General features: G+C 39.9%; 1 protein-coding gene and 1 long non-coding RNA gene across 2 annotated transcripts; one reads left to right on the forward strand and one right to left on the reverse strand.

The window, feature by feature from the left end:
• Positions 1–206: 206 nt before the first annotated feature.
• Positions 207–27,137, reverse strand: ptpa (protein phosphatase 2 phosphatase activator). The gene is made up of 10 exons (XM_071465471.1): positions 26,990–27,137; positions 25,263–25,360; positions 24,638–24,724; positions 24,239–24,364; positions 23,299–23,416; positions 20,424–20,523; positions 19,498–19,622; positions 15,711–15,811; positions 7,139–7,246; positions 207–1,611 (listed from the first exon to the last, which is right to left on the reverse strand). Exons 1-10 carry the CDS (start codon positions 27,012–27,014, stop codon positions 1,537–1,539), a joined length of 963 nt encoding a protein of 320 aa, XP_071321572.1. The 5' UTR covers positions 27,015–27,137; the 3' UTR covers positions 207–1,536.
• On the forward strand, positions 16,801–20,681 carry LOC139611121 (uncharacterized). The gene is made up of 4 exons (XR_011686262.1): positions 16,801–17,308; positions 17,690–17,804; positions 20,129–20,182; positions 20,304–20,681. It is a non-coding gene; the product is annotated as an uncharacterized lncRNA (long non-coding RNA).
• Positions 27,138–27,377: the final 240 nt, after the last annotated feature.

Raw genomic sequence — 27,377 nt, forward strand, 5'->3', positions numbered from 1 at the left:
CGACTACTAGTGTAGATGGTGCAGTTATAACATAACTGGACAGTATCTCTTCACTGAAAGAATCACAGGGAAGGTTTTCCTTGAAGATGTTTTCGCTCTTGTCCCAACTGGCTCCATTGGTAGTGAAGAAATGGCAAGGATACAGAATCTGATTTACAAAGTGAGTTTAAATATAATAGCATAATAAACTACCATAAAACATATAATTCATGTTTCATAATTTTTATTGGCATATTAAAGCAAAGCAACTGAGTTCTCTCTCTCAACCTGGCAGCTGCTTCTGTTCAGGATCAACTTGTTACACCAGCAGTGCAACATCACCTGCTGCAGGTTGTAATATTCTGTCATCTAATATCTCAGAGACTGTGTCATGACCACCTCTCATATTAATCATGGACTGTTTTGCTTCAAAAAACAAAAAGATGTTTTTAATAATCTAAATTCATGTGAACTCTCAGGTCCACAGACACTGCTAAATGTGTTATGTTTTTGGCTGCTGGTGTTTAGACAGCCGGACTTGAAGCTCTGCAGTGCGTAATTCTTCTCTTTATCTTGGTCATGTTTATGTGAATGAATGTGAATGCATTTTCAACACTGACAATTTCCCATTTAAAGCCACAATGATTTTTTTTTTTAGAATGTATTTATAGCATCTTTTAAATCAGAAGCAAGCCTTGCTGTCTTTTATCACATCAACCATGGTTGTTGCAAAGCGGGAAATGTTCACATTTTACACATGGTGGTTTTAATGCAAGATAGGAACATAGAACAAAATTCAGGTACATGATGAGGAAAAGAAATAAAAGATGAGAAAACTGAAATGTATTAAATGAGTTATTAAATGAGTAACACAAAAATATGTTTTCTTTAATTAAATTAAGAAACACATGAAGTGATCTTGAAAACGTGCCAATAGAAACACATCCGGTATTTAACACTGTCTTTTCAAACTGGAGTCAAATCTGGAGTAAAAAATTACAATATTCCAATTGGGTTGAGAATTTTGAGGAAAAAAGCTGCACAGCACAACCACAAGAATTTATTCAAGTATGGTTTATCAATTTACAGTGTTTACCACAACTGAAGTGATAAAAAATAAAGTAGGCAATTAAGATATGGGTGCAATAAAACTTCTCACCTTAAAGGCAAAAGCAGGGAAGAAACAAAGACTGAACAAGAAACAAAAGCTTTTCACACAAAGTCTTACTTGTATCATCTCATTCTGTGATCGAGCCTACTGCTTAGGAGGATCCAAACTTTGAGGTAAATTCAAGCATTGAGGTTTAATGAGCACAATTCTAAAAAAAGAGGATGCTCCAAAATCACAACCACAACATGCTCTGCATTTTGTTGTGGATGACTTAAGCCTTCACAACCACACACGTGCACATGTGGGAATGCATGTCAGACTACATGTGGTTGATTTTTGCTACTGTTGTGTTTGCACATGAGGATGCCAGAGAAAGGGGAAAATGTTGGTTCCGACTGTTGGGATTTTGGTCTTTCCACTGCGTGTGAGGCATTCCTCCATTAGAGTCAGGGGTTCACTGGCTGGATGGACAGCAGGCTACCAAATCTGAAGTGCTGGATCACAGGGAACTTCTCCAAACACTGGAAATGGGAGAAGAAAAGAAAGAGGGATTTTTTTTACTGACAAGAAAAAAACACAACAACCAAGCACAAAATTACAACTGAGGCCTTGTTATTGCAGAACTGATCAGCATGTCTTAACAAAACATACACTACTTCTAGAAGCTCTGGGACTTTGTGCTTAGGAACAGCTGGTGAACTACTGTAGCTGGCAAGCTAACCGCTAAGGCTTCAACCACACAACTACATGACGACCGTTTTAGCTCAGAAATCTCCATGCATACTAACACACCTGGAAACGCATATCACATGACCATTATCAAACACTGGGTATGTGCATGCGGTGTAAACAGGAAGCAGACTGTCTACTCTCCAGTTGGGTAGTTACTACACGGAGGAATAGCAAAGGCAGCTTGTAGTGTTAAAATACAGAATTTAACTGTCCAAAAGCGTGCCCCTTGTAGGTTCGTAGTGTTGGATCAACAAAGAAATGTAAAAGAACAGAATTCGTGCGTCAGTCAAACCATCCTTAAGATTCACACAACCAAGTTTTTTTCCACCCATTTTTTTTCAGTTTTACCTCCACATGAAATGGTTTAGATAATCTGCACATAGCATCGGGTTGTTTCCCACCTGCCTGATTGTCTGGCAGCTCACGTGTCTTAACTCTGTTGAGTACAATGTTAGCATAATTGAAAGAAACGTTGGCCAAGTTGTATTAAACTGACATTTTTCTTTAGCTTTGTGGGTGTAACTAAAGCATTTTTTGAAATTCCAGTGTGTTGTGGCCACCTGGATCTGATTATTCACTGTCAAATAATTCATATTCAGATCATATAGCAAAACAGAGCAAAGACCAAAACAGAACACCTTGAACCGGAGCGACACCAAAGCCCAAACCGAGAGAGTTAACCTTGACCTAAAGGGAGAGTTGTGGTTAACTGGTCTGACAAGCCTTTCACTTTGAACATGTTCAAAATGGCCGCTGACCAGGGATGGTCCTTTGTGCATACTGACACAGACCCAGTTTTGGGGAGCAGGGGTGGGGGTTTGGGTGTCTGGGCAGGGGGTTGGGAGACTGTGTTGGAGGAACACTGTGGAATTGAACAGTTTGTGTGTGCGGTGTCATTCGGTCATGATCATCACGGCAGATCTGGGGTGGAAGAACGTGCCTCCATGAACTTTTTGAGGTTTTTTGATATCTAATCAGTTAAATCTGTAAAACATCCATGTGCCTGTGAGTGAAAAGGTGAAACTGGCCTGTTTTAAATGTAGATGAATTAACGTTGCTGAATAAAGTTTATGCCTGCTTCTGTTCAATCTTTTGTGCTCTCTATCTTTAATGACTTCACTATGTCATATACTTTTAATCACTGTTGACCATTTTCTCAAGAATACCATGTTGTTCACAGGATATGTCTGGTTATCCTGTGGTGTGTATATTTGTCTTATTGTCAACAAATCCCATGAAAACACCCACAGCCAAAGATGAATGTTTGAACTGATACCGATATATCTCCTAGAGCTCAATTATTGTCCAAAAACAATTAAACATACATTAAGACACACTGTTGCACTGGATGATATGTTCCTTCATTACCATGAACACACACATTGTCATTCATTTCAACACAATCCCACATACACCATCCTGCTGCACCAAGTACTCACTAGAGCACTGAATGTAAATGAATCCACCACTAAAAATAGTTCCCAACAAATGCACCATTTCCTCCTGTTTGACTAACAGTTGCTGAAAACTGCAGTGCCCAGGAAGTTTTTCACCCTTTTAAAAAAAATGAGACTTTAATTTTGTGAGCTGTTTTTAACGATAGGAGATATTAACAAAACTGACATGATTAAACAATAGCTGACGATATCAAACTGAAATAAGGTGATCAAAACTGAGTTTAAAAATAAAAACAGTCAGGAAATCTCTCCATATTATTATTTGTAGATGAAATTACAGGCCTTTTTTTCCCCAACAACAGAATTCAGATGTCTTTCCCTCACTGGATGGCTGCGCTGCACATTTCCTGCCTGCCTGCCTGCCTGAATCTTCTTCCCAGTGACCGCACACCAGCAGGTCACCCATGAACGCTCTGCTAACGGTGCCAGCTTGGACCTAGCCACTGTGCCTTTGACACTATGGCTGTGGGATACATATGGCGATGGGAAGTGGGCAACAGCGGGATTTGGGTGGACTCACTTCAAATATAATGCAGCCAAGAAAAAAAATTAAAATTCAAGCGTCAAAACCAGAAACCTGAAGAGACACCTCACGGAGACCCAGACAGAAACTGAGATAATCGTATGTTAAAATGTTAAATAATGTTGTTTCTTATAAAGCAATATTAAGATACATACTAAAGGCAGTGGTGTAACATTAAGTATTATCATTTGACAATAACAGGACATTGCTCCGTCACTTACAGGTGGAGGTTTAGCCTTACTGAAAACTCAGTAGCCCAGCCAGCTAAGGCTGTGTCAACACGAATACATTTTCATCTAAAAACGTTTTTTAAAAAAGGAAAATGATCTCTGCCCAGATGACCGTTTTAGCTCCGTAGCAGAAACGATCTCTGTCAATACTATCACACGTGAAAAGGCATACATGGCACTGAGCATGAGCGAGCCAGTGTAAACAGGAAACAGATTGTTTACTCTGCAGTACAACCCATTCTAAACACTTACTGTCTGAGTATAACGCAATCTAGTACAGCGCCACCACAAGGCCTACAAAATTACAGAACAAAAAAAGAACACCTTTAAGCACAATCCCGACAAGATTAAACAGGGGTCGAATTTATTGCAAGTCACTCATAGGCAGGCTGTGGTCCAAGTCCAGTTCAGGTCCAGACGCAGGTCCAGACCCAGGTCCAGACCCAGGTCCAGACAACACCCTGGACCTGTAAGCTCTAAATTATTGAGACATTTTGATGGAGTGTTTCTATTTGAACTGGCGCAGCTTCTCTTGCAGAATGGCCCGGTCATGTGATACCACTCAGCCAATCATCGCAACTCGCGTCAGTGAGTGAGGTACACTCACAGAGGAGAGACGACATGAGAGACACTAGAGAAATAAGAGAGGAAAGTGGTGGAGTGGGGTATAGAGTGCTGCAGGGATGATGTATTTTTGTAGGGTAACCAGGGTGTTAGCATCACCCGGTTCCCTCCACAAAAAGCCAATCGGACTTTTACATTGGCTTTTGGATTACTACTGAAAATAAACTCAGACAAAAGAAAACTTCACCAATGAACACAACTTCATGATGTTTGAAGCCTAAATACAATCAGCAGAAGTAAAAAGCTAATGTTAGGCAATAAATGAACTACACCACAGTCACATGACTTCAGCGTCACCACAGCTAAACTTACCTCTTCTACACAAGCCTTTCCTTTCAAAGTTAGTTATACAGTAGTTTGTCAGAGCGCAAGAGTAAACAGAACAACGCTGTGAAAGGTGGACTGGTGAGAAGATCAGTTTTCACGTTTGGAGTGATGACATTTAACGTCCCCGACAACCTCTGTAGTCTCATTGAGCTGCTTGTTAGCAACCAGCCTTTTTTCAGAGATGTAAAAGCTTAAAGAAATCAGGCCTGAGGTATTTACTGTCTGACGTAGATTAACACATGAAAATGTCTTGAGCTCATGTTAACCACGGACCTTATTTCAGTCATCTAATCAAAAGCCATTCAAAACACCCAGAGGCTTCAGGATGAGGGGACCAGAGGTAACTAACTCATCTCTGTTTTAGGACCCATTCCGGCTGCTCTGTGAAGGAGGTGTTCAAGCTGTTCAACTGTTCAGATGTGTTGAGATTGTTCATTATAAACATGATTAAGATGTGAAATGGGGTCAACAAAAAAGAAGAAAAGGGGAAACTAATGCTACACTTTTTGTGTAATTTTTCTAAAATTAATTAATTAATTAAAGATGCACATTTTTCAAAATCTCTGTTATGTGCTTATTACAGCCCTTATTTTCCTTGAAATAAGTAAAGAACATTTAATTCCCATTAGAGTGCTTATTATTTATAATACCTAAAGCATGTCAGCAGAAGCATTTAAGATGTACTTTGTAGGTGAGAGGTGGGTGGCTGGTTTTTATTGAAAGTATGGACAAGATAAACTGTTCCATTTATAACTAGTCCATTTACCATTGTTTCGCTGAGCATGCTCGTCATTTCACACATTCAGTTCCAAACAGGCGACTGGACCCCAGAATCAACTCGTCTCTCAGACAAAAAACTGTGGGTTCTCCTTTTCTCTAGGTCTCGTACAACTCTCTGCCTCAAACCCTGTGTGGGGCCAGGGAAAGGGAGAGAGGAATGCAAGTCTGCTGATGGTTGCTCCAGGCTTGGAGGAAGGTCGGGACCGAAAGAGGGGAGGATTTAATGAAGGGAATGGCAAAGGAGGGGGGTGGGGGAGTGTGTATGTATGTGTGTGTGTGTGTGTGTGTGTGTGTGTGTGTGTGTGTGTGTGTGTGTGTGGGGGGGGGGGGGGGGGGGGGGGTTGCAGACAGCTTGGCCCCTCAGCTCTTTGGGAAGACTCACAGGCCGCTCTGGAAAACACAGGATGTGGCCATGCAGGCGGGGAAAGAACAGGCTTAGACATCCCCCCAACCCCACCCCTAACCGCTCGCTGGCTCACACACACACACACACACACAAACACACGCAATTCCATTCTCTCCTTTCCTCTCTTAACCCTTTCCTGCCTCTCTCCACCGGGAGTCAGACAGAGCGTTTTGCTAGTTTACTAGTTTAGTGCCCGTTCAAAATGTGATCGTTATCTCATTAACACATCAAGACTGAATTCAATTATCTAATCATCATCTAATTTCCACATCATTGCTGTATTTTGATGATAACAATAATAATAATAATAATAATAACAATAATAATAAAACAATAACAACAACAGACCCTATTTGTCAGATACCAGATCAGAAAATACTGAACCAAATTCAAAAGAATTGTTCTGACACACGCTCACTTGACAGTTTAGTAGCTACACCTAGATAAACCTACCGCAGCAACACAACATGCCTGCACTAACTCGTCCTGTTCAGTTTTAACTGTATCTGTTTGAGGAAGGTGTCCTTTTATTTTAATGGTCATTTTGGATGCTGCAATTTGTGATGCTGTTGAACTGTACTGAGTAATACTGAGAGATGTTCCTACCTCTCAGTATCACCTGGTGGAGTTCTGGTTGTGGCATCAGTGATTCTTCAGTCTGAAATCAGTTTATTTTGACACCACTGCTGTGATCAGTGGACTTACTTCTGCAGGGGACTTAAAATTCACACAGCGCCTTTGTGTCTATTGCAAAATTTGTGCCGTTCAGCAATTGCAAATGAGAGCACAAACGATTTATTTTCTTTGTATCTGTGCAGTTAAGATTTTGTGGTTTTCTATGTAAGATGATATGTCTGATCTTTTCACTGACGCTTTGAAACATGCAAGTCCCAAACTATTTACTGGGTCGATTAATCCATGAAAAACTGGACTAATCAGTGAGAATGACAGGGAAGGAAGAAGGCGTACCTCGGCCTTGTACATTCTGATCAGGCCCTGGTTGACTTTGGACCAGGAAGGAACAGCGCTGATGTTCCACAGCTGGTTGGAGTGTTCAGCAAACGGACCCGTCTTCATCTACAAAACAGAGACAAAGTGAGGAAGCCACGGTGAAAGTGGGACAAGTGAGACATGTTCAGTGAAACTCATCCAGACTGTAACAAAAGGTACAGAAGCTGAACCTAATGACACATTTCCAAATGAAAACTCAAACTGATTTTGGATTTTGGTTGATAATTGTTACCTGTCAGCAGGCGCCGTTTATGTCTGTGTGCAGGCTAAAGTCACAAAATGATGCTTAACTTCTAAACTTGCATCACAAGGTTCATTTAGTCCTCTGGAAACCATCATTAAAGTGATATGTCCAAAATCACTTGCTGGGCTGGAAAAGTAGCTTTAAATAGTTTTTGGCTTCTTCATTGATGAAGCTTTGGTCAGCCTGAGTTTAATCAGTTACAATCATGATGGATATTCATGGCAGACTAGAGTAAGTCTGGACTGATTTGTGGAGATTTGAGACCTTACAGCTGGTATAACCAATATTTCTGTATCAATAATTAAACATGTGACAACATGTATGAGAAAGTTACTGGTGGAGACGAACCCACTGAGTCACCAGACTCTGCAGTTGCCCTCAGTTTTATCAAGTTTTATAGCATCTTTCAGCTGATTGCTTTGGTTTTCTGGCCTCTAGCAGGCACAAAAGTTACTGATTACATTGTTTGATTTTACACTAATTACACTGCTTTCAGTGATATAGTCAAGACCATGCAGAACAAAAGGCTGATTGTTCCTGCAGTCACCTGAGTAACAATAATACATTCTAGCGAACAGACAGACAACTAATAGGAAAACTATGCAGGAAAACAACAGGCAGACATGTACTGTAACAAGTACGACTGACAAAAACAAATGTATGAATTTATAAATGTATGAATGAAGTGAGGACTTCAGACTGTTTTCCCACCATTTTCTCCCAAGAGGCTGAGGAACCCAAACCAGACCCTCGGGCATCAATCTAACAACCTCTCCTTTTTCCACCCCCCCACCCTCCCCCTAGCCCCCCTCCCTCTAGCCCCCTTCCATCCCCCTCAAACCCCCCCGACTCTCCCACACACACACTGCTCCAGACACTTTCCAGGGCCTCACATGAGAACACATGGGGGAAGGGCATGGAAGAGGGAGGAAAGGGGGGTGGAGACAGCCCGTATTCCCTGGAGGAAGGAGTGATTCACAGCAGCATGTGGTGAAGGAAGTGACTCACACGACGCACACACACGCACACTAGAGCCTTGTGTGTGAATAAAAAAAGGAAAGGAGTTTAAAGTATCCATGTGTGTGAATGGGAGGAAAATACTTGGCTGTACGTGCTCAGAGGCTTAAAGGCAAAGCAGAGCGTCAGGCTTCCGGTCAAAACAAAGTGTTTGACCTGACGGAGGTGTAACTGTGAATCTTGTCCATTTAAATATATTAGTGGTTTGGAGTGCGTGTGCAGGTTAGGGCTCGGTCACAGCAGCATTTTAAACAGCAAAGTTGGTCATTCCTATAGAAACACTGCGATCAGAGGATCCCTTGGCATGCAGCGACCCACAAAAGTGCGTTGAACTACACAGTGTTAACCTTTGAGGGGAGCTGAAGAGTCCAAAATAGAGGAAGCGATCTGTAATATCCTGAATATACTTTGATTCAGCTGACTCACTGTTATTGACGGCATAGTCGACGACGTACTGATGTGCGCCACAAGGTAATACTGTTCACAACAAGAAATAATAGTGAAGCCAGTCTCCTTGGTTACCGTCGATAGAACAGAAATATTACTTAACTTAAGCCTTTTTTTCCACTGGTCAAAAAACCTGCTTACAGCTTAAAGCTTTTGCTGGCAATGGAAATGGGTCCAATCTACATTCAGTCCCAGGTCAAATTACTCCACAGTAGACAAGGCATTTATCAGCTCCAGCTCCGATCAGGATTGATGTAAACACAAGTCCCAAGTGAACACGCTGATTTTCACCCCTCTTCTGTGCTGTAATATCTTTTAGAGCACGCACACTGTAAACACACCTGCCCAGCATGGTGTTGTTAAAGCAGAAACACCATGGCTACACCGCGCTTAGGGCAGACAGAGTGAGCTGCAGCCCCGAAATAAGTTTTAAGAAAAAACAATCACAGCGTCTCACATCAAGGCTTCGACACTTACAGAGCACCAACCTGGGGATGAGATGTGATGGATCTATTGTACCAGTTTGCACAGCAGCTCACTCTCTTTCTCCTCTGCATCTGCGTCTGTGCTCTGTGACTGTGTGTGGTGACATTGTGTGTGTCCTCTAGCAGTGTGATAGGAGTTAATCACTAATCATAAAAAAGAAAAATCGCTTATACCTGCTAATTCTGATGAAAAAAGGTTATTATTGTCCCGTAAGAGACCGAGCTAAGCTATAAAGCTGACGAGTTTGCAAAATGACTGTTAGCTTGTTTCTCAGCTAGGAGAACTTTATTTTGAAGAACTCTTTATTTAACTAAATGGTGTGCAGTGATGAGCGGCAGAGGAAACGCAACAATAGAGGGGAAACAGAGAGAATCTTGAGGCACTGACTCACTAGCAATCGGGAGTTAACAGTTAGGTTTCCACCAACATTTGTCATTAATTTACACCAAAATTAACAAATGAACCAACTGAACTTGTCAAAAGTTTCACATGTCAACACAGCACTGTCTGTTGTTGGTCGGCGATGTCGTCAGATTTGTCTGTTCCACCTGGGCCCTGTTCTTTGAAATGAGTAGGTGAGTTAGCTTGATTTAATTTCTTTACGATCTGACACGAGTCTGGATTTTTAAGTTCTTCAAAACTGGATTTAAGTGATAGTTTGGGATATTTGACATGGGTTGTTTGAGGTACTTATCTAAAGTCAGTGTATTACCTGCAGTAGATTTGGATCAGTGCCCTCTGATTGTAGAGAAGCCTCTGTAAGCACCGTCACAGAAGCTAAGCGATGGGGCCAGCCACAAAAACATGTTATGGCCACAGAAAAAAGCCAATATTAGTTTCAGAGTGCACTTTATTTGGAATATTTTCACCACTTTATCTTTCTGTCAAACAGCTCTTTCCCTTGGAACTACAGTTTCTCAACCGTTGAAAGCACAAGCGCAGCTAAATTGTATTACGCTGCAGATCAGCTGTTTGAATCAGAAAGAGCAAAGCGTAGGTGCAAAATTTTAAACTTGCAAAAAAACAGACTTAGTAAACTGGGTCATGACCAGTGTTTTCAGGGAGAATCTGACTAACTTTCATGTAAAAAAAACTCAATTTCTTAAACGGTTGGTGAAAAAAGTTGATATAATTCAGATTTTAGACGAGAACAGAATAAGTCTGAGAAATCATGTCACTCTGTTGGTATAAATAAGATAATTTGAAATACTATAACAATATCGACAAACCTGCCTAAAAGATTTTAAAACTGAAATAAGTTTATAAACCACAGGTGAATGATTTCATTCAGACTTCTAACTCACTCATAAACTTCAGACAATACCCAGAGAATCACACGCCCACTCGCTCAGCGACAATGACCAGCTCCGTTTACACGTCGGCTCAATCACACGTTACACGGACTTCAGTGTAGAGAGCTGGCAGCCCAAACAGCTTGTTGTCAATCAGTCACTTCAGAGACCTAAAATTAATTAGGAAATTATTTTCAAATTCAAAGTGAATTTAGCTGACATCACACTGAGTCATGGAAAAAAAAAAATTATTGACTTTGAGAAGTTGGTGCTTATAGAAAGGGAGCCTATTGGAGCCAGAGATTTCAGAATCAGGGGGTCTACGTCCATTTTTTTCTATACAGTCTATGATAAGAGAACTATCGCATGGTGGTATTTGGTAAAGGAGCCATGCCACTCCTCTGTGAGTCACAGTGAGTGTGCTGTCATCACAGTGTCCACACAAAGTGTTCATGCCTCAGATCTTTTTACGACCTTTTACTGGCCTGTCTACTGATATCAGAGCCAAAGTTACTGCTTCCTGTTGCCCACTATGTTTTCTGGGAGAACACGCTAACTCTCATTTCATTTACACTTGATAATAGATATATATTATTTATATTATTTTAATCATTGATGTATAAAAAAGTCATATATGTTGTGATATAGACGATTGGACAATTTACACACATATCTTTCTGAGGTTGATGCTAGGTGAAAGGCAAAGCTATGTGTTTTCCTGAGGACAATGAGAGCAGCAGCGATGAAGACAAGGTAGTTACAGGAGTGGAAGACAGGAACAATGAGCATCAAGAAGACAGTGGGGATAAGCATGAGGAGAATGAGGAGCCAGGAAAAGCAGCAGCACTGCGCTGAAAAGCAAGGCTGGTGGGAAAATGACAACAGCACTGAACAAACAGGAGTGAAGAGAGAAGAATGTTCCATGAGTGACAGATGCATATCAGCAGGGGATAATAAAAAATGTTCATAGCTAATTATGCCATTGTTCATTAATGAAATGGCTTTTGTGACAGTGGGAAATCATGAAAACATATATACCCTAACGGACGTAGTTATTTAAAAATAACAGCACCGCAAAATGGTTATGTAGGCCTAAATACTCCTATTTTTTTTTTTAAATATCCTCAACTCACTTTTCATTTACAGTTTATTTGTTATTTTAATTAGTGGTTAATCTGTCAACTTCCAGAGCCCACGACGACACCTTTAAACGTCTTGTTATATATTTGGTATAGATTTATATAAAAACAGACAAAAGCAACAAATCCTCATGTTAGAGAAGCTACAACCAGAGAACGTTTTGGCATTTTCTGGGACAAATTACCTAAATCAACTGATTATCAGAATATTGGCCAATTAATTTTCTCTTGCTTGATTCACCATTGCAGCTCAAAAACAGTCACACCAAAGATAAAAGTTAAATCAGCAAAACACACAAAAAAGAAAACAAAAAAAAACAAACAAACAAACAAACAAAAAACGGCAGAGCAAAGTCATAAAAAATAAAAGCCATGAGGAATGGATGAGGAGAACCACGTGCACCCTTCTTGACACAACAGCAGCATCCTTTCATGAACGTGAAACGAAGGGAGAGGTCAAGCATCAGGAAGAGGAGGAGGAGGAGGAAAGAGAGGGAAGGAGGTGGTGTGTCTCAGTGGGAAGGAGGAAAAGGATGTAGCTGCTCCACCAAAGCCCTCCCCCACTTCCTATCCCTCCTTTTCCTCCATTAACCAAAAACAAAGCGCAGGGTTCTGCTTAGACTCTACCAACAGAATCCATCAACCTCTTCCCATCTTCCTTTTCCTGCACAAAACCCCATTCAGCTGTGGCCTGTATCTTTCATTCCAACAGTATGACCCTTATATATGTTAAATATACATACGGTTGACGTGTTAAAGGAAAAACTGAATAAATGAGTGGAGACACATAACAAATGCAGACGCTCCCACACAGGTTCCTTGCATGATACGATTAATTCAATTCAATTCAATTCAATTTTATTTGTATAGCGCCAAATCATAATATACATTATCTCAAGGCACTTTACAGGGTAAGGTCAAGACCTTACTTTGTTACAGAGAAAACCCAACAGTTCCCACAAAGAGCAAGCGCTTGGTAAACAGGGGGGAGGAAAAACTCCCTTTTAACAGGAAGAAACCTCCAACAGAACTGGGCTCAGGGTGGGCGGCCGTCTGCCTCGACCGGTTGGGTTTAGGAGGAGATAAAAAAAAAAAGGGGGGGGGGGGGGGGGGGGGAGGAGAAAAGAGAAAAGAGAGAGAGAAAGACCAGGAACAGCTGTGTAGGTAATGGTGTTAGGCAATTAACATCCCGTCATGTTCTGTGGCAGGTATAAAAACGCTGAGCAGGTCCAGCTCAGTCTGATTTTGTATCAAAAGAAAAGATCTAAGTGACTTTGAATGAGGGTTTATTGTTGCGAAGCTTCAGTCAAAGGCTACGTCCCCTAACACGGAGGCTTTTAGAAAGACTGCTGAACCTGTTTTAGTTTGAAAACTCCAGGGTTGTGTTGTAGTGTGGATGGAAAAAAAAGAGACCTTTGGAGACATTGACAGTGACACCCACAGTTGCTCCCTGATTGGGTCTCATTGGCCACCTAGTCTGGACAGAGATCGTCTTCATTCGTTTTAAAATGAAGACGTAGTCGTGTGGACGTAGCCAAAGACTGCTAAACTGGCAGTGACTAAAGTGACATCTGCATTTAGACCACAGACTGTAAAAAATGGACATGAAAAGTGAAGCCAGTGCTGAAGAGCCTTAAAGCTACATTCTATCTAATTACCACCAGCGACTCTCTCTACTTGAATCACTAGTTTCTTCTTCAATACAACTTGATGTTCATTTTTTTAAATTATGGTCCATTTAGGGGAAAATTGATGATAAAGCAGGGTATGCATTAGGGTGGGGCTACCATGTGATTGACAGACTGTAGTATACACAGCGACCCGCCTGACAATCAGGATAGAGGACAGAGCAGGTCAGATCCACCCCTCACTCCTCCTCAGCTCCACCTTCTTGTCCAAATATGGTCTCTCCTGGTTTTGAAAAACCAAGGTGGCGACACACAAATTACAAAACAGCAGCTCACAAACAAATGGGTGAAGTCAAGACGGGTTGCCACTTGATTTAGACCTATGGCAAAGACGTCAGTAAAAAGTGTGGGAAACTGTGGTCAACAGTTTGATGACCTGAGAATATTAATGAAGGACACAATCAGTCTGTGTCAGCACAACAGTCCATCCACAATTACATAGAGAGAGATATTATAGCAGCAGTATCAACAACCCCCAGTACCTTTAGTATAGTTCGTATGATAAATACGGTAACACAGTCATACATCATACATCAAACAGTATCTCGCCCAAGGACACTTCGACCAGTGACCTGGAGGAGATCGAACCACCGACCTTCTGATTGGTGGACGACCCGCTCCACAGCCACACAGCCACAGCCTGTAGCTACAGCCGCCCCACAGCTGCATACTAACTATCAGCGGTTTTCTGTATATGCAGTGTGCATGTTGGATGTATGATACAGAGTAAAGCCAAAGAATGGGCATGTACAGGATACAGGTGAATATGTATGGGCTAAATTAGGGTCAGAAAATGTTTGATGTGATCTAACACATATGTTTTGGTCATGTCCAGCCCTGGCAACTTACTGGTCTACCATTTTTAAAACGTTGTCAGAAGCATTGAATATTGATCTTCAACCCAACGCAGCTATGGCCATATTTGGTACCACAGATAGGAGACATACAACATTAAGGAAAAGTTACAAAAACATAATTGCTTTTACGACGCTGCTTGCACGTAGAAGAATATTATTACATTGGAAATCAAAAAATCCACCCAAAGTATCTGTGTGGTTTAGTGACCTGACACAATTCATACAATTAGAGAAGATGAAATATACTCTTAGGGGGTCTAGGGACAAATTCTTTTCTGTCTGGGATCCGGTGTTGAAGCATTTAGGTAAACTTAAAACTGTGCCCACTTAATGACCACTTAGCGTCCATCCTGTATTTATGATTGTGATCAAATCCATGTGAACCTTGTCTTCTTGCTTTGTGCACAGCCTCAGTGTTGGCAAACTCATGTATGTGCTTTCTTTTTTCTTTTTTTTTCTCTTTTTGGACTGGTGTCCCAACATGTTCGTGGGGAGGGGGGGTATTATATTATATAAATAGGAGCATTGTGATCCTTCTGTATGTTTATCTATGTACAATATTGTTGATGCTCAATAAAAAGAAAATGAAAAAAAAGAAAATGTTTGATGTGGTAAAGTGATGTTCACGAATAATTCCAAAGTTTGTAGTTGTAAATTAACCATTGACACCTGTGAAATAAATCTGGATGAGGAATTCAAGTTAGTGCTTTACACAAAGACACTGTGAAGAGACGCTTAAGTTATAAGTTCGAATTCTGACCTTGTTTTTACACCTGAATCTGATTGGACAATGACAGTCCAACACCAGAGCAGAGTCCAATCACAGGTGGCTCCATTAGCTTCATCTCTGCTGCAGATCATGATTGTGTAGTATATTTTCAAGATGGACGATGGCGTGGGCTCTTCTGTGACCCAGTTGGGTTTAATTATATTTCATAATGATGTAGAAAACATTTAATTTACTGTGCAATTGTACAAAAGCTGTTTTCATCTTCTTTAACCTCACCACTGACATCATGTGTCAGAGATTTTATTCATGTAGTCTCTCTCTTTTTTTTTTCTTCATTATAAAACATACAAATCTTTTTTCTTTTTTACAAAGACACTCTTCTCTACACATGTACAAACTTGAACTTTCTCATGCAGATGTGCAGATGCAGATATTTTATAAAGGTTGATTTACCTTTACAAACTTTGGAATTATTTGTGAACATCACTTCACAAGCTCAAACTCTTACTGACCCAAACTTGAGCCCATAAATGTGTGTACAATTTAGTTTGTTTAAACAAAAACAAAAGCAGGTGAAAATGTAACAAAGGTGATAACTGTGAGTGTGTGAGTTGTGTTTCATTGTCCCACCTCATTTATAAACTTGATGCACTCCAGAAACATGTAGTCTTGGTGATGCTCATTCACCACCCTCTCATCGATGAAGTGGCGAGGCTCCAGTGTTGGGTGATCTGGAGCGAGATGAAGGTGTAAGTGCACATGTTCACCAGCAGGTGTCTCTATTCACCTTCCCATTACATGAGCTCAGACCCACTAACTCCAGCATTGTAGAGATGCAGGGATTTGCACTTTATCCAAGTCACATGGTTTGTTGGGTCTCTTTCTTTCCTATACTTTATACAGAAGGTCTCGACCTCCTCCAATTGGAAAGTGCCTTGAGATAACTTCTGTTGTGATTCAGTGCTATATAAATAAAACTTGATTTGATCTGAACCTTTCACCACTGCACATGATAAACAGTTCTACTGCAGTGACATTTCATCAGTACAGTACAGATCTCTTATATCTTATTGATACTTCTGCTTCCCCAGAAACAGAGAACACAGAGCAAATATAACCTTTAAAAATCTCCTGTTTTCATTATTCTGTGGATCAATATACTTGTAGATAAAATAGTGCAGTGCCAAATTGAAATTTTGACATGATAGTGGGAAGATGTATGAAAAGTCCCCACAGACCTATCTTAGTTCACCTAAACTGTTTTAGATTCTGCTGAAAAAGCTATTTGTAAGTTTTGTTATTGCTGCACAACAAAACATTAACATTAACAGCTGTTTACTTACCAGTCCTGCCAACAGCTTCAGCCATCGTTGCATTTACAAGGCAAGAGGTTATAATGTTACGCCATCAGAGCAGCATTACTTCTTCAGGGCAGACTGGACGCTACAGTGACTTGGTATCGGGGAGTGATAAGATGGTCCAATCGGACCGGAGCTCGCTGGCTAGCATGCTAACTGCAGTAGAAGAAAAGAAGTGAGAAGCAAATCAAGAGGGTTGCTTTCCACCACTGGAGACGGCTCTTAGCAAGTAAAGGACTGAAGTTTGATGCTAAACTTCAACGTTTCTTTAAGACTGGCAAGAAAACAGCTGTTAACACCAATGTTGGCTATGTTGCCTTTGAGCATTATTTTTTTACAGCATTTCCTAATACCCACCCACACTGCAGAGCTTCAGTTAATTTCATGTGACCTGCTCATGTAGCCTAAGATCCTTAGAGAGGGACCTATAAAGGTGCTTTCACACTGAACCTGTTTGGTCCTGTTTGTTCAGACCAGTGTGACACTGAGCCCTGGTGTGGATGAAAAACATGAATTCAAAACAACTATTAAATCCATTTACTGATCTTGAACTGCTGAGAAGGCGATCTCCTGATCTGTACGCTGTAAGTTGGTATGTAGGGTTGTCACAAGAACCGATACTTCCGGTACCAATTCGATACCAACACGCAAAAAATACATCGATACCTGCTTTTTCTGGTACCGTCAGAACCGAATATTCAACTTTCCCGCGGCGAGCCCTGTCGATTCTTGGCGGAAGTGACGGGGGCAGTGTCCGCGTGTGAGCAGCACAGAGCAGTCAGCGGCGCTGAAGAAGAAAACCTGAGATAATAACAATGACTTCATCAAGTGGGAGTGGAAGCACAACACGTCGGCTCGTTGACAAAACAGGTACGAAGAGTCGCAAGTGGAAATATTTTGCATTGGAGGCGGATGAATACGGAGCAATTCTAGACACAAACAAGCCGACATGCAAACAGCGCCTGGTGTTAGAGGTTTTAGTTATGTGTTTTGTTATTTATCTGCATATTTATAAGAAGAAGAATATTGTTTGTTTTATATACTTGAAGGCTCCATGCCACTGCTGTTCTTTTTTGAATGTAAATAGTTGAATATTGTTGTTATTTATTACCATAAAGCACAGTATTGCTTGTTTTTATAGTGGTGTTAAATACTTGACAGTTTAAAGCACTTTTCAATAAATATGTGAATTTAAAAGTATATGGGTTCTGTTTTTTTTTTTTAAAGACATTTTTTTGCCTTTATTGACAGGACAGCAGAGAGTGACAGGAAAGGAAAGGCAGAGAGAGAGGGGAAATGACACACAGGAAGGAGTCGGGTCGGGAGTCGAACCGGCGCTCAGCTGCTAAGAGCATCCGCTCATGTGGTACGCGCTCTAACCACTCCGCCATCGGGCCGCCCTGGGGTTTTTTTTTTTTTTTTTTTTTTTTTTTTTTTTTTTAAATTGTGGTATCGAATTAGTATCGAGAATCGTGGAAAATCACAGGTATTGGTATCGACTACTGAAATTCTGGTATCGTGACAACCCTATTGGTATGGTAACGCATACAATATGTGCATCATCGAATTAAACCAGAGGCAGCTCCACCTCTATACCTATTTTAGCAGTTTCTCAGTAAAAGTTGAAAATAGTGTTAGTGTCTGTCCCAGAAGTATTATGGTACAAAATGTAAACAGTACATGATGATGATCGTGAGGACCAGTTGCACTATGCAATTATTTTCCAGAAGTTTGACAACAGTATCTGTGGTGTCAACAAGATACATTTTTACCAAAAATTAAGCAGTTGTGTTGTTTCTAAATGTATATAAACACAATAACATATTGTAGTTACTAATTGATATCCTCCCACTTCTCTTTTTTTAAAAGTTATCATTATATTTTCTAATTACTAATATTATAATTGACATAATTAATAATTATAATATAATTTGAGAGAACTCAGCCTTGACATACAGTTTCCTTGTTTTCTATATAAAAATTGACAAATCAATTTATTTATTATATTACATGAGTTGTATAATTGACAACAATCTGTAATATTCAGATTGAAGAATTTTGAAATTGATTAGAGTTGATCGCCTACATTGTTTATGTGGAAAATGATTCTTTACTCAGTCTTTATTTTTTCCAAGCATAAATGTATAGATGCAAGAAGCTTATTAATGAGGCAACAGCCAAGTGTTGTCTTGCTGACTCACAGAACTGATGTTAAATTACAGCTGAGTAAATCTGCTGGTGACAGTTTTCATTATAGTATGAAACCCACCCCCGCTGACTCAAACTGTCACATGTGCAGCCTGTTAAGACTGCTCTTGCAATAAATTATATTCTTTTAAATTCACATAAAAAAAAAAAAAAAAAAAAAAAAAATCGACATAAAACATTTAAGGGTCCCATAGTTTACATTTCTCCTGCGTTTATTTGAAGTTTTAATACATAAGAAGATATATTTGTGGTTTTACATCTCCTCTCTCAGGCTTCTCTCAGAAAACAGCCAATCAGGCTGACTGTTTTCTGAGTGACTGAATAAAAATATAGCAGTTGGATGGTGGGTCCAGGTGGGCGGGGCTTGGGGCGTGGCAGTGACTGCTTTGTTGTCACATCACAAAGTTCCAAAAGTCCTGACAGCTGGTTTTAAGGCTCAGTTTCTGAATACAGGCTGTGTGCATTTCTCTGTGGACTGAGGCTTTGATACTTTCACAGTATTAATACAGAACCTAGACCTGCTTTCTAATTAGATTAATAATTAATCGATTAATTAATTAATTAAAAAAACACATGGACATCTACCTTTATACAATATGGGAATTGTTCAGTCCTAGTTACTTCTGTTACCTGCAGTAATGTACAACTCAGGCTCCTTTCACATTTTCATACAAATGACACTCTTTGTCTAAATGGATTTGACTCCATTTCATTCCCCATTTTGGCACCAGCATCATGTCCCTGTATGTCCCAGCCTGAGTTACTCTACATGTCTCCCTCAGATACAGGTGGCTCTGTCATGCTTCTTTGTTTTTATAGTTTTTACTGATCTACTGTCGTGAGGCTCTTACCTATAAACTGGGAGCTGCCCCATATGAAGGGCAGAAACTGGAAGTCATCCAGTCCCCACACACCCTGGCTTCCAGCTGGCTCCATTCTGTAGGTCCTCTGCAGCTTCCTCATCACTGAGAGATACCTGAAACATACATACAATTCTGAGACCACATTGAAAATCTCTAATATTTTCATGTAATCCTGGGGAATAAAATGAAAGTTTGGGGATTCAGAAACATTTAAAATGGATGTAAAATGAAGAAGGAATATTTAAGATTCTTCACTGATTCTAGCTCAGCAATCAAAATTAAGTTTAACCAACTTAACTCAGATTACTCAAGTTGAATCCCTTCTATTGAAGAGTTCACATCAGACGACTCAGAGGTTTGGTCAAGTAAATCAACTTGCAGGCAACAAGTCCTTATGATGATGAATCATTGTCCACTCAGTAATTCACTTAATGTAAACCCAGCATTGATACACACTCCTCCTTATGGAAAGCAATGATTACAGCCTAAACTGTTGCGATTATAAGTAACTGTAGATTTCCATGAGATAATCAAGCCTTGAATATAGAAAACGACTCAGTGAAATACATTTTTATCCAGAAAAAACACAGCTCTTCCATTTATTCCTATTTATTTACAGGGCAGTCTTGCCTGATCCAATATGGCGGCAACGTTCATGTATCCCAGCAGATTTGTAAGTAAACAGCTGTCACTGCTAACGTTGGCTATGTAGCTGTAGAAAAATAGCTCTTTTAAATTGTTGGATAGTTTTTGAGGACTATATATAAGAGATACATCTCACACTTTGTATTCAGATACATGGCAGAGGGTGAATAAAAGTCTGGACTCAAGTGGTGAAACAACCAACCAACAGCAATCACATTCTCTGCGTGGTACTGCTGAACATGGAGAAGGCCACAGCAGCAACAGCTCACCTGTCAAAAACCTTAAAAACAATGGCCATCTGATCGTCGACCCTGAGAGCTCCAACCTTACAGAGACAGCAGAGGAAGGCAGCAAAAGCAGCTTCATGACCTGAGAAGAAAAAAACACACAGAACCATCTTCAAACATCAACATGATCTTTGTGCAGATCAAATCTTGACTCTTTCAATAAATGATAGTCCTGCTTTATATTTTTTAAACCTTTACAACTTTATTTTCAATGTGTTTACTGATCATGAAACCCCCCCCCCCCCCCCCCCCCCCCCAAAAAAAGACATTTTAAAAACATTTAGTCCTTTAAATAGACCGTTAAGTCTTTTTCCTCAGCCATGCCCTTGTAAAGATCTGAATGAAGCCTCTCTGTACAGAAATAGTGGAGTGGTGTGTGATTGCACCTCCCTGTGGTCGAACATTATATAATCTGTGTTGTATGTCTCTAGTCTGATAAACCTGGTGTCAATTTGTAGAGAGATCACACTTTTATGTGTAGCATAAAAAGTGACTTTCCAGTCATGATGACAGATCCCTCTCATCATGGGATTTATGGACAGAAGGGCTGTGATTGGCTTCCTAAACTGTGACGCTGGGATTAGGCAATGGATCAGAAATGGTTAAATTTAGATATAAATTATAAAATAATTATGTTTGGCGAAAAGGCACTCTACCTAAATTACAACCAGTGTCTGTAGCCCACAGCATTGAACAGTATTTTTAAAATTCAACAGCATGAAGTGCTGCAGGAATGAGCCATAAAAATGCATTTAAACCCCATGTCTCTGGGTTTTTTTAATGGGTTTTTGGTTAGATGACTAAAATAATGTCTGTGCTTAACACAAGCTCAGACATTTTCATGTTTTCTTCTACAACATAAAATACATCAGTAAATAGTCCTGATTTCTTTAAGCTTTTACATCTCTTAAAAAAGGCCGGTTGCTAACAAGTGTCTAAATGAGACTACAGAGGTCGTCTGGGACATTAAATGTAAATCTTTTTCCAGTTGAAGTTTAGTGGTGGTGACAATGAAGTCATGTGACTGTGGTGTAGCTGGTTTATAGCCTAACATGAGCTTTTTACTGCTGCTGATTGTATTCAGGCTTCAAACATCATAAAGTGGAGTCATTAGTGAAGATTATCCTGCTGAACAAAACGTGTCAGGATCAGAAACATTTGTTAATCACAGAGCTCATTTTCTACAGTAATCCAAAAAGCCAACGTAAAAATCCCATCAGCTTTTTGTCAAGGGAACCAGGGTGATGTAATCTGTTACAGTTACTGAAAAAAAATATTCTGTGCGACATACGACAAAAAACGTTTCAATGACAACGATGAATAATAAGGTTGAAAAGGAGATGTGTGAGTTTAGATTATGCAGTCCACTTGTCTGAGCCGTTGTTGATGGTTGCCGGTGCAGCATTGGCTCATGTTCAACCAATCAACACTCACAGTTCCTCCTCTGCTGGTAGACAACCTGCTCTGAAGGAGGAGCTAACAAAGTCCCTCAACACAGCATCATGAGAACCACAACTGTTCTCAGTTCTTACAGTTCTCCAGTGTGTTCTGTGAAGTATTTACAGTGACAGGGACACTGACTCTGAAGAGAGATGCTGCTGTTGAATTTTTTAAAAACACAATTTTCTGTGCTGTGAGCATCACAAACTAAATTCTATTCACCTGCATTGTATTGGGTGGAGGTGAGGGGAGGGTTTAATTAGCCAGGTCTATTTTGGATCCAGTTCCAAGTTGCTAAAACACTTGGATTCGTTAAGATCTGCCAACAAATCCCTATTGAATCTTTCATTCCCATTTTGTTTAGTTAGTCTTTTGACTATCTCTGACACTACAGGCAAAAAAAAAAAAGATGACTGATGATTTAAACAAACACTGTTTTAAACAACAAAAATGACGGACCAGCATAAACTTTCCAAAGTCAATGCAACAGCTGCAAAACGTAACGTGAACAAAAGTCCTTTGTTTAAATATCTACAATCCAACATGTTAAAGTAACAACTTGTGCTACTTTATATAATGAGCACTTGGTCTCAGCCTCAGTGCTACACTGTGTTTTGTGACCTGCAGCAGTGCAACAAGTTCGACCTTCAGATAACGTTAAATGTACAAAATGTGCAAAATAACAGTGATTATTTGTTGATAAAGTAGAATTACTACTTTATTACTTTCACTGTGTTGTTTTTACTTTCTTCTTCTATGGCTCCTGCAGCTGCAGCTCAGCTGATGTGTGTCACAGAACACTGAAAATGAAAACTATTCAAAACAATGTCCATGGTTTAGGTTTGATAGTTAATTACTGTAGTTTCTATATTGGCATCACTGTCACACTTGTCTAATAGTTGTTCCATAAATCAAAGTCAAATTTACCAAGTGCACAAAAAAACCTGATTAGAAGAAGCCAGATTCTTCAATGTTGTTCATGTTTCACAAAACTGGTCACATTTTTTTTAATTTGCTGTCCTAACAAGTAAAAACTAACAGATGTTACCACTCAATAAACTACTTGAAGATTTGATAAGGGATTTGATAGGATAGGATAGGATTTGGTTTGGTAAGTAGATCTGGAAATTGATTCAGATTTGAGAAGATGCTATTGAAACCCATCCCTGGTGGAGGCAGAGATTTAAACACCAACACAAATTAAACTTGCATGAAAAAATAACACTTGTTTTGGTGAACTGACCCATTAGCTTTATGTCATGTTATTAAACATTTGTTGTTTTTTTTAACTTCTGAGATAGTTTCATTAAACTAAAAAGTAAAAGAGTCAAATTATCCAACCTCTGTTGTAACTGATTGTTTTGTGTAGAACTACAGTGATGGACTGAAATAAAACACGGACACACGACACTGTTACCTGTTCCATAGTCTATCCTGGTGGAGTTCCCCACAGACTCTTTCAGATAGACAGCTATCTCTGGAACTGCTGCACATTTATCAGCAGGGACCACTGTTGACACCAAGGCCTCTGCTTCCTACACACACACACACACACACACACACACACACACACACACACACACACACACACACACACACACACACACACACACACACACACACACACACACACACACACACACACACACACACACACACACACACACACCATCACTTTCTACATAGAGAACATATGGTTGTATGCATGACTGACCCTGTTCACACCTGGCATTAACATGTGTCTCAAGTGATCAGGTCACAGGTGGACAGCTTTAAATACGTTGTAGTTCACACCTGGTATTAAAATGCGTCTCGAGTGGCCACTTGTGATCAGATCTCACTTCCGGGCTCTAAAACACATACATAATCTCTACTTACTTCACCTTGTTGTTTTTAATCAGAGGAAGGCAGTCCTCAGAGGAAGACTGGCTCTATTCCTTGGTGTATACCAGACAAACCAAACTGCCCAAGATGTTTGATGTACTTGTATCTATGGGCATCTCAAACACAGCATGTTTCCTGTGTATTCCATCTACACGAATCCATTTTCATGTTTGTTGCTGTTGCCTGTTGTTGCACTATAATAGGAAGCCATTGGTGAATAGATGAATACCTACTCCTGTTTACACAGAGGATGTCAGTTGAATAGGTGGTTCTTCCATGTGGCCCAGGAGGTATTCGTGTACTCGCTGTGATAAGAATAAGGCCACATGTGGCAAAACCACCTCTGAATGTGGTCTGAGCGATCAGATCTCAATATGTCTTGGGAGAATTCACACCTGCACTTCAAACTGTCTACGAGAGATTGGATCAGGTGTGAACAGGACCAAAGTGGGTGAGTGAGTGTGAGTACTTACCTGGTCTAGTTTGGCGTACCAGGTTCTGTAGGCCTTATTACCAAAGCGTGAAGGCTGATCAACAGGAGGGGTCTCGTTTATCCATCGGTCCAGAGTCTCCAAAAGATCTAACAACTTCTCCACTGTCTGTCACACAAGACGCCAGTGACTGTAGCAACACTGTTACTGACCTTCATACCAATAAACATCATCATAACATGAGAGTTTAAAAAAGAAACATAGAAATCAACACATGTAGCTCAGGGGCAGGTACATTCAGCAGACTCTCACGCTGAGTTGGCAGCTTTTTATATTTTGCATGATTTTCTTCACTATGTTCCATATAAATTTGGGAATGTATGTTTTGTTTTTGTGAAGGTGAAGCCATCCTCGATCCCCCAGATAAGACGGACAACATACCTCAGACACTTTATATTCACACGTCAGCTTCTTTCCTTTCACACCTTCATTCAGAGTCAGAATGAAACCCATGTAATCAGCATATGCCTGGAAGAAGGAGAGATGTGCTGAAAACTGTAATTTATGAGGACGTGTGGTCAGATGCACCACATCAACTAAAGTCTGTACAATGATACAGTATTAAAACTAATATTTTTACAAAACTGGGATTGTTCACATTGAGACAAATGTATTGAAAAGAAATTAGGTAAAATAATCAGACTACTCTTCAGTGCAATAAACAATGTTTCACTGTGTAAGTTACTCCCCAACCATACATGATAAGAAACCCTTTATATAGGTACAGGAAGCAAACTACAAGTGTGAACAATGCCTGGGATATTTTAGTTGATGAGGGATGAATTTGATGCCAAATTCACTTCTAATCTGTCACAAACCAGTGGGTATTACAGGCTGATCTGAGAATTGTGTACTGGCTCCAGTCTCAGTATCACACTAATGCCTGCATGAAATTTCTAACCCTCTTATTTATGCAGTTTGGAGCCTTTTGTACACAACATGGCAAGTAAGACAAAAACCTTTAGGACTGTGAAAATTGTGTACACAGCCACAGGCAGGTACCTACTTGAGATCGTTTCCACTTGCCCATGTCAGGCACCATGCTGATTTCTTTCTTGGGCACCATGAAGGTGAGTTCAGGTGCTTCATCCTCAGGAGTGGATCCTAAAAAAAAAAAAATTAAAACACTATTCAGAGATAATGCCCGTTGGATAGTAGCTATTAAGTTTTCCAAATGTAGTGGAAACCGCTCATAGGGATCACAGTTACAGTGACCAATATGGATCAAAAAGCTTTGGAAGGATTACCAATGTTGCTGGCAGCAAAGAGAGGGAAGAAGAGGAAGAAAAGGGGAGGAAAACACTGTACCATATAGGGCTAAGATGAGGACCACAGTCTGCATTTTAAAGACTGGTCTACTGCATGTGGGGTTCAACAACTTTGACCTTTTATATCACTTTTCAGAGAAAGTGAATTTGATTTTGGACAAAACAAATATGGGAAATTACTTTTCCAGGTGGTGCAGAGCCAACACACAAAACAGAGGCAGCCTCAGTTACTTGTTGTTGCATATACACACACTTTATGAATAGATTAATTTTCAAACCCTGCTATCATTTCAGCATTGACAGCCTTCAGGCCTGTAAAAAAAATTTTGAAATGCACTGAAACAACCACCAAGCAGTGGCTTACTAGCCCATTTGAGCTACTGATGTTATTGCATTTGTAATTAAGACAACACTGTTTTAGGCTACAGTCTCATTATAATTTATATAATTTATCTTAACTACAGTAAGCTATATTTTATATGCAGAAAGGTACTGTTTTATAGTGTATTTGGGTTATGCACAGTAGGGTTATTAAATTTGCACAGGAATTTGAAAAGCGTTTGAAACAGCTGCACTTTATTTTGAAACAATAGATAAAATTCAGCAAATAGACACTGTCTGTTTCAAAACCAATACTATTCATGTAATAAATAATATACAAATGTTATGTACTTTCTGTTCTGACTACATACTTATAACTTTATCAGTCCTGTGTTACAGCCTAATGTAAGACGGGATTTATGTCATAAGTTTAAAAGTTGCTTTTGAATTGCATTGTGGGAAATGTAGGATTCAGTATTTATGAAGCATGACCCAAAGTGGCAACTAACTATTCAGTAGATCCAAGCTTAGCTGCTGCTGCTTCATTTCGGCAACTCATGTTTAAATCTGCCTGTTGTGACAGTTAAATTGCCGGAGTAGCCCCTTTACCAGAATGTTCAGCTTGGCTAACACTTAGCTACACTCGCCATATCAACGTTTGTGCATGGTTGGTTTGAGTTTGTAAAGTGCGGGAGTGTAATAATTCCTCTGTTTAACTTTTAAAGTTAAAGACAAATCAGTTTATCCTGATTATGATCTTAGTAAATGAGTAAAAGGCAGCGATGGAACCTGGAGCCCGTTACCTGCAAATTCTCTGTACGTGCTAGCTAAACTCTGACAGTAAAACAGGCACCTCTAGGTTTTGCAGGAAGTTGACAGCGACTGCTAACAAAACAACACTTGAGTGCAAGTTGGCGTACAAAGATATGACATGGACAAAGGTAACTAACCTATACAAAATGTATATGATAGCCTTGCTTGAGAACAGTGGTGATGTGCATCCGAGGCTTTTCTAAAGTGAAGTCATTAAATGTCCCATGCAGTAGTATGATGTACCTGCTAACAATATTAGCTTTTAACACAACAGAGCACAAGCAAGACAGAGGTTTCCAGTGCTGAGCAGAAACATTCAGCTGCGCTTTACCTGACTGCTGTTCGGTTTCCGCCATGGCGAGGCTTGACAGTCTTCTTCGTGGGTTTTAGGCTGATTTAAAAGAGCCATGACTCCTTACTGCCGACTGTTGATGGACAAGTAAACGACAGCTCGGCTTCTGTTGTGTAGCTTACAAAAAATAAACATTGTCACTCTCAGTCTCTTTCTTTCTGCGGATGCATATTAACACAAATAAAAGTCATGCATTTTATTTACTTTAATAATTTTATATACGAGGGTGCCATCACAAAATGCACCAAAAAGTATCAAATATTAAATAACTCATTATGCAGACCCCTGCCCCCTATTGTTCCCATTTAGTCTCTCGATCAGAACGATGTAATATGATATATATTTATACTATAACACTGTTCCTCTC

The sequence above is a fragment of the Trachinotus anak genome, unplaced genomic scaffold, assembly GCF_046630095.1.
Source record: "Trachinotus anak isolate AG129_WGS33_773 ecotype Australia unplaced genomic scaffold, CSIRO_AGI_Tana_v1 ptg000028l, whole genome shotgun sequence".
Lineage (NCBI taxonomy): Eukaryota > Metazoa > Chordata > Actinopteri > Carangiformes > Carangidae > Trachinotus > Trachinotus anak.

What these genes read in the sequence shown, in the direction of transcription:
- ptpa (XM_071465471.1), bottom strand. Translation starts at nt 27,014, where the DNA reads ATGGCGGAAACCGAACAGCAGTCAG. An exon ending in GGAAACCGAACAGCAGTCAG is followed by an intron (nt 25,361 to 26,989) that starts GTAAAGCGCAGC and finishes TTTTTTTTTTAG; the next exon opens with GATCCACTCCTGAGGATGAA. An exon ending in CAGGATAGACTATGGAACAG is followed by an intron (nt 20,524 to 23,298) that starts GTAACAGTGTCG and finishes TTTTCTTCTCAG; the next exon opens with GTCATGAAGCTGCTTTTGCT.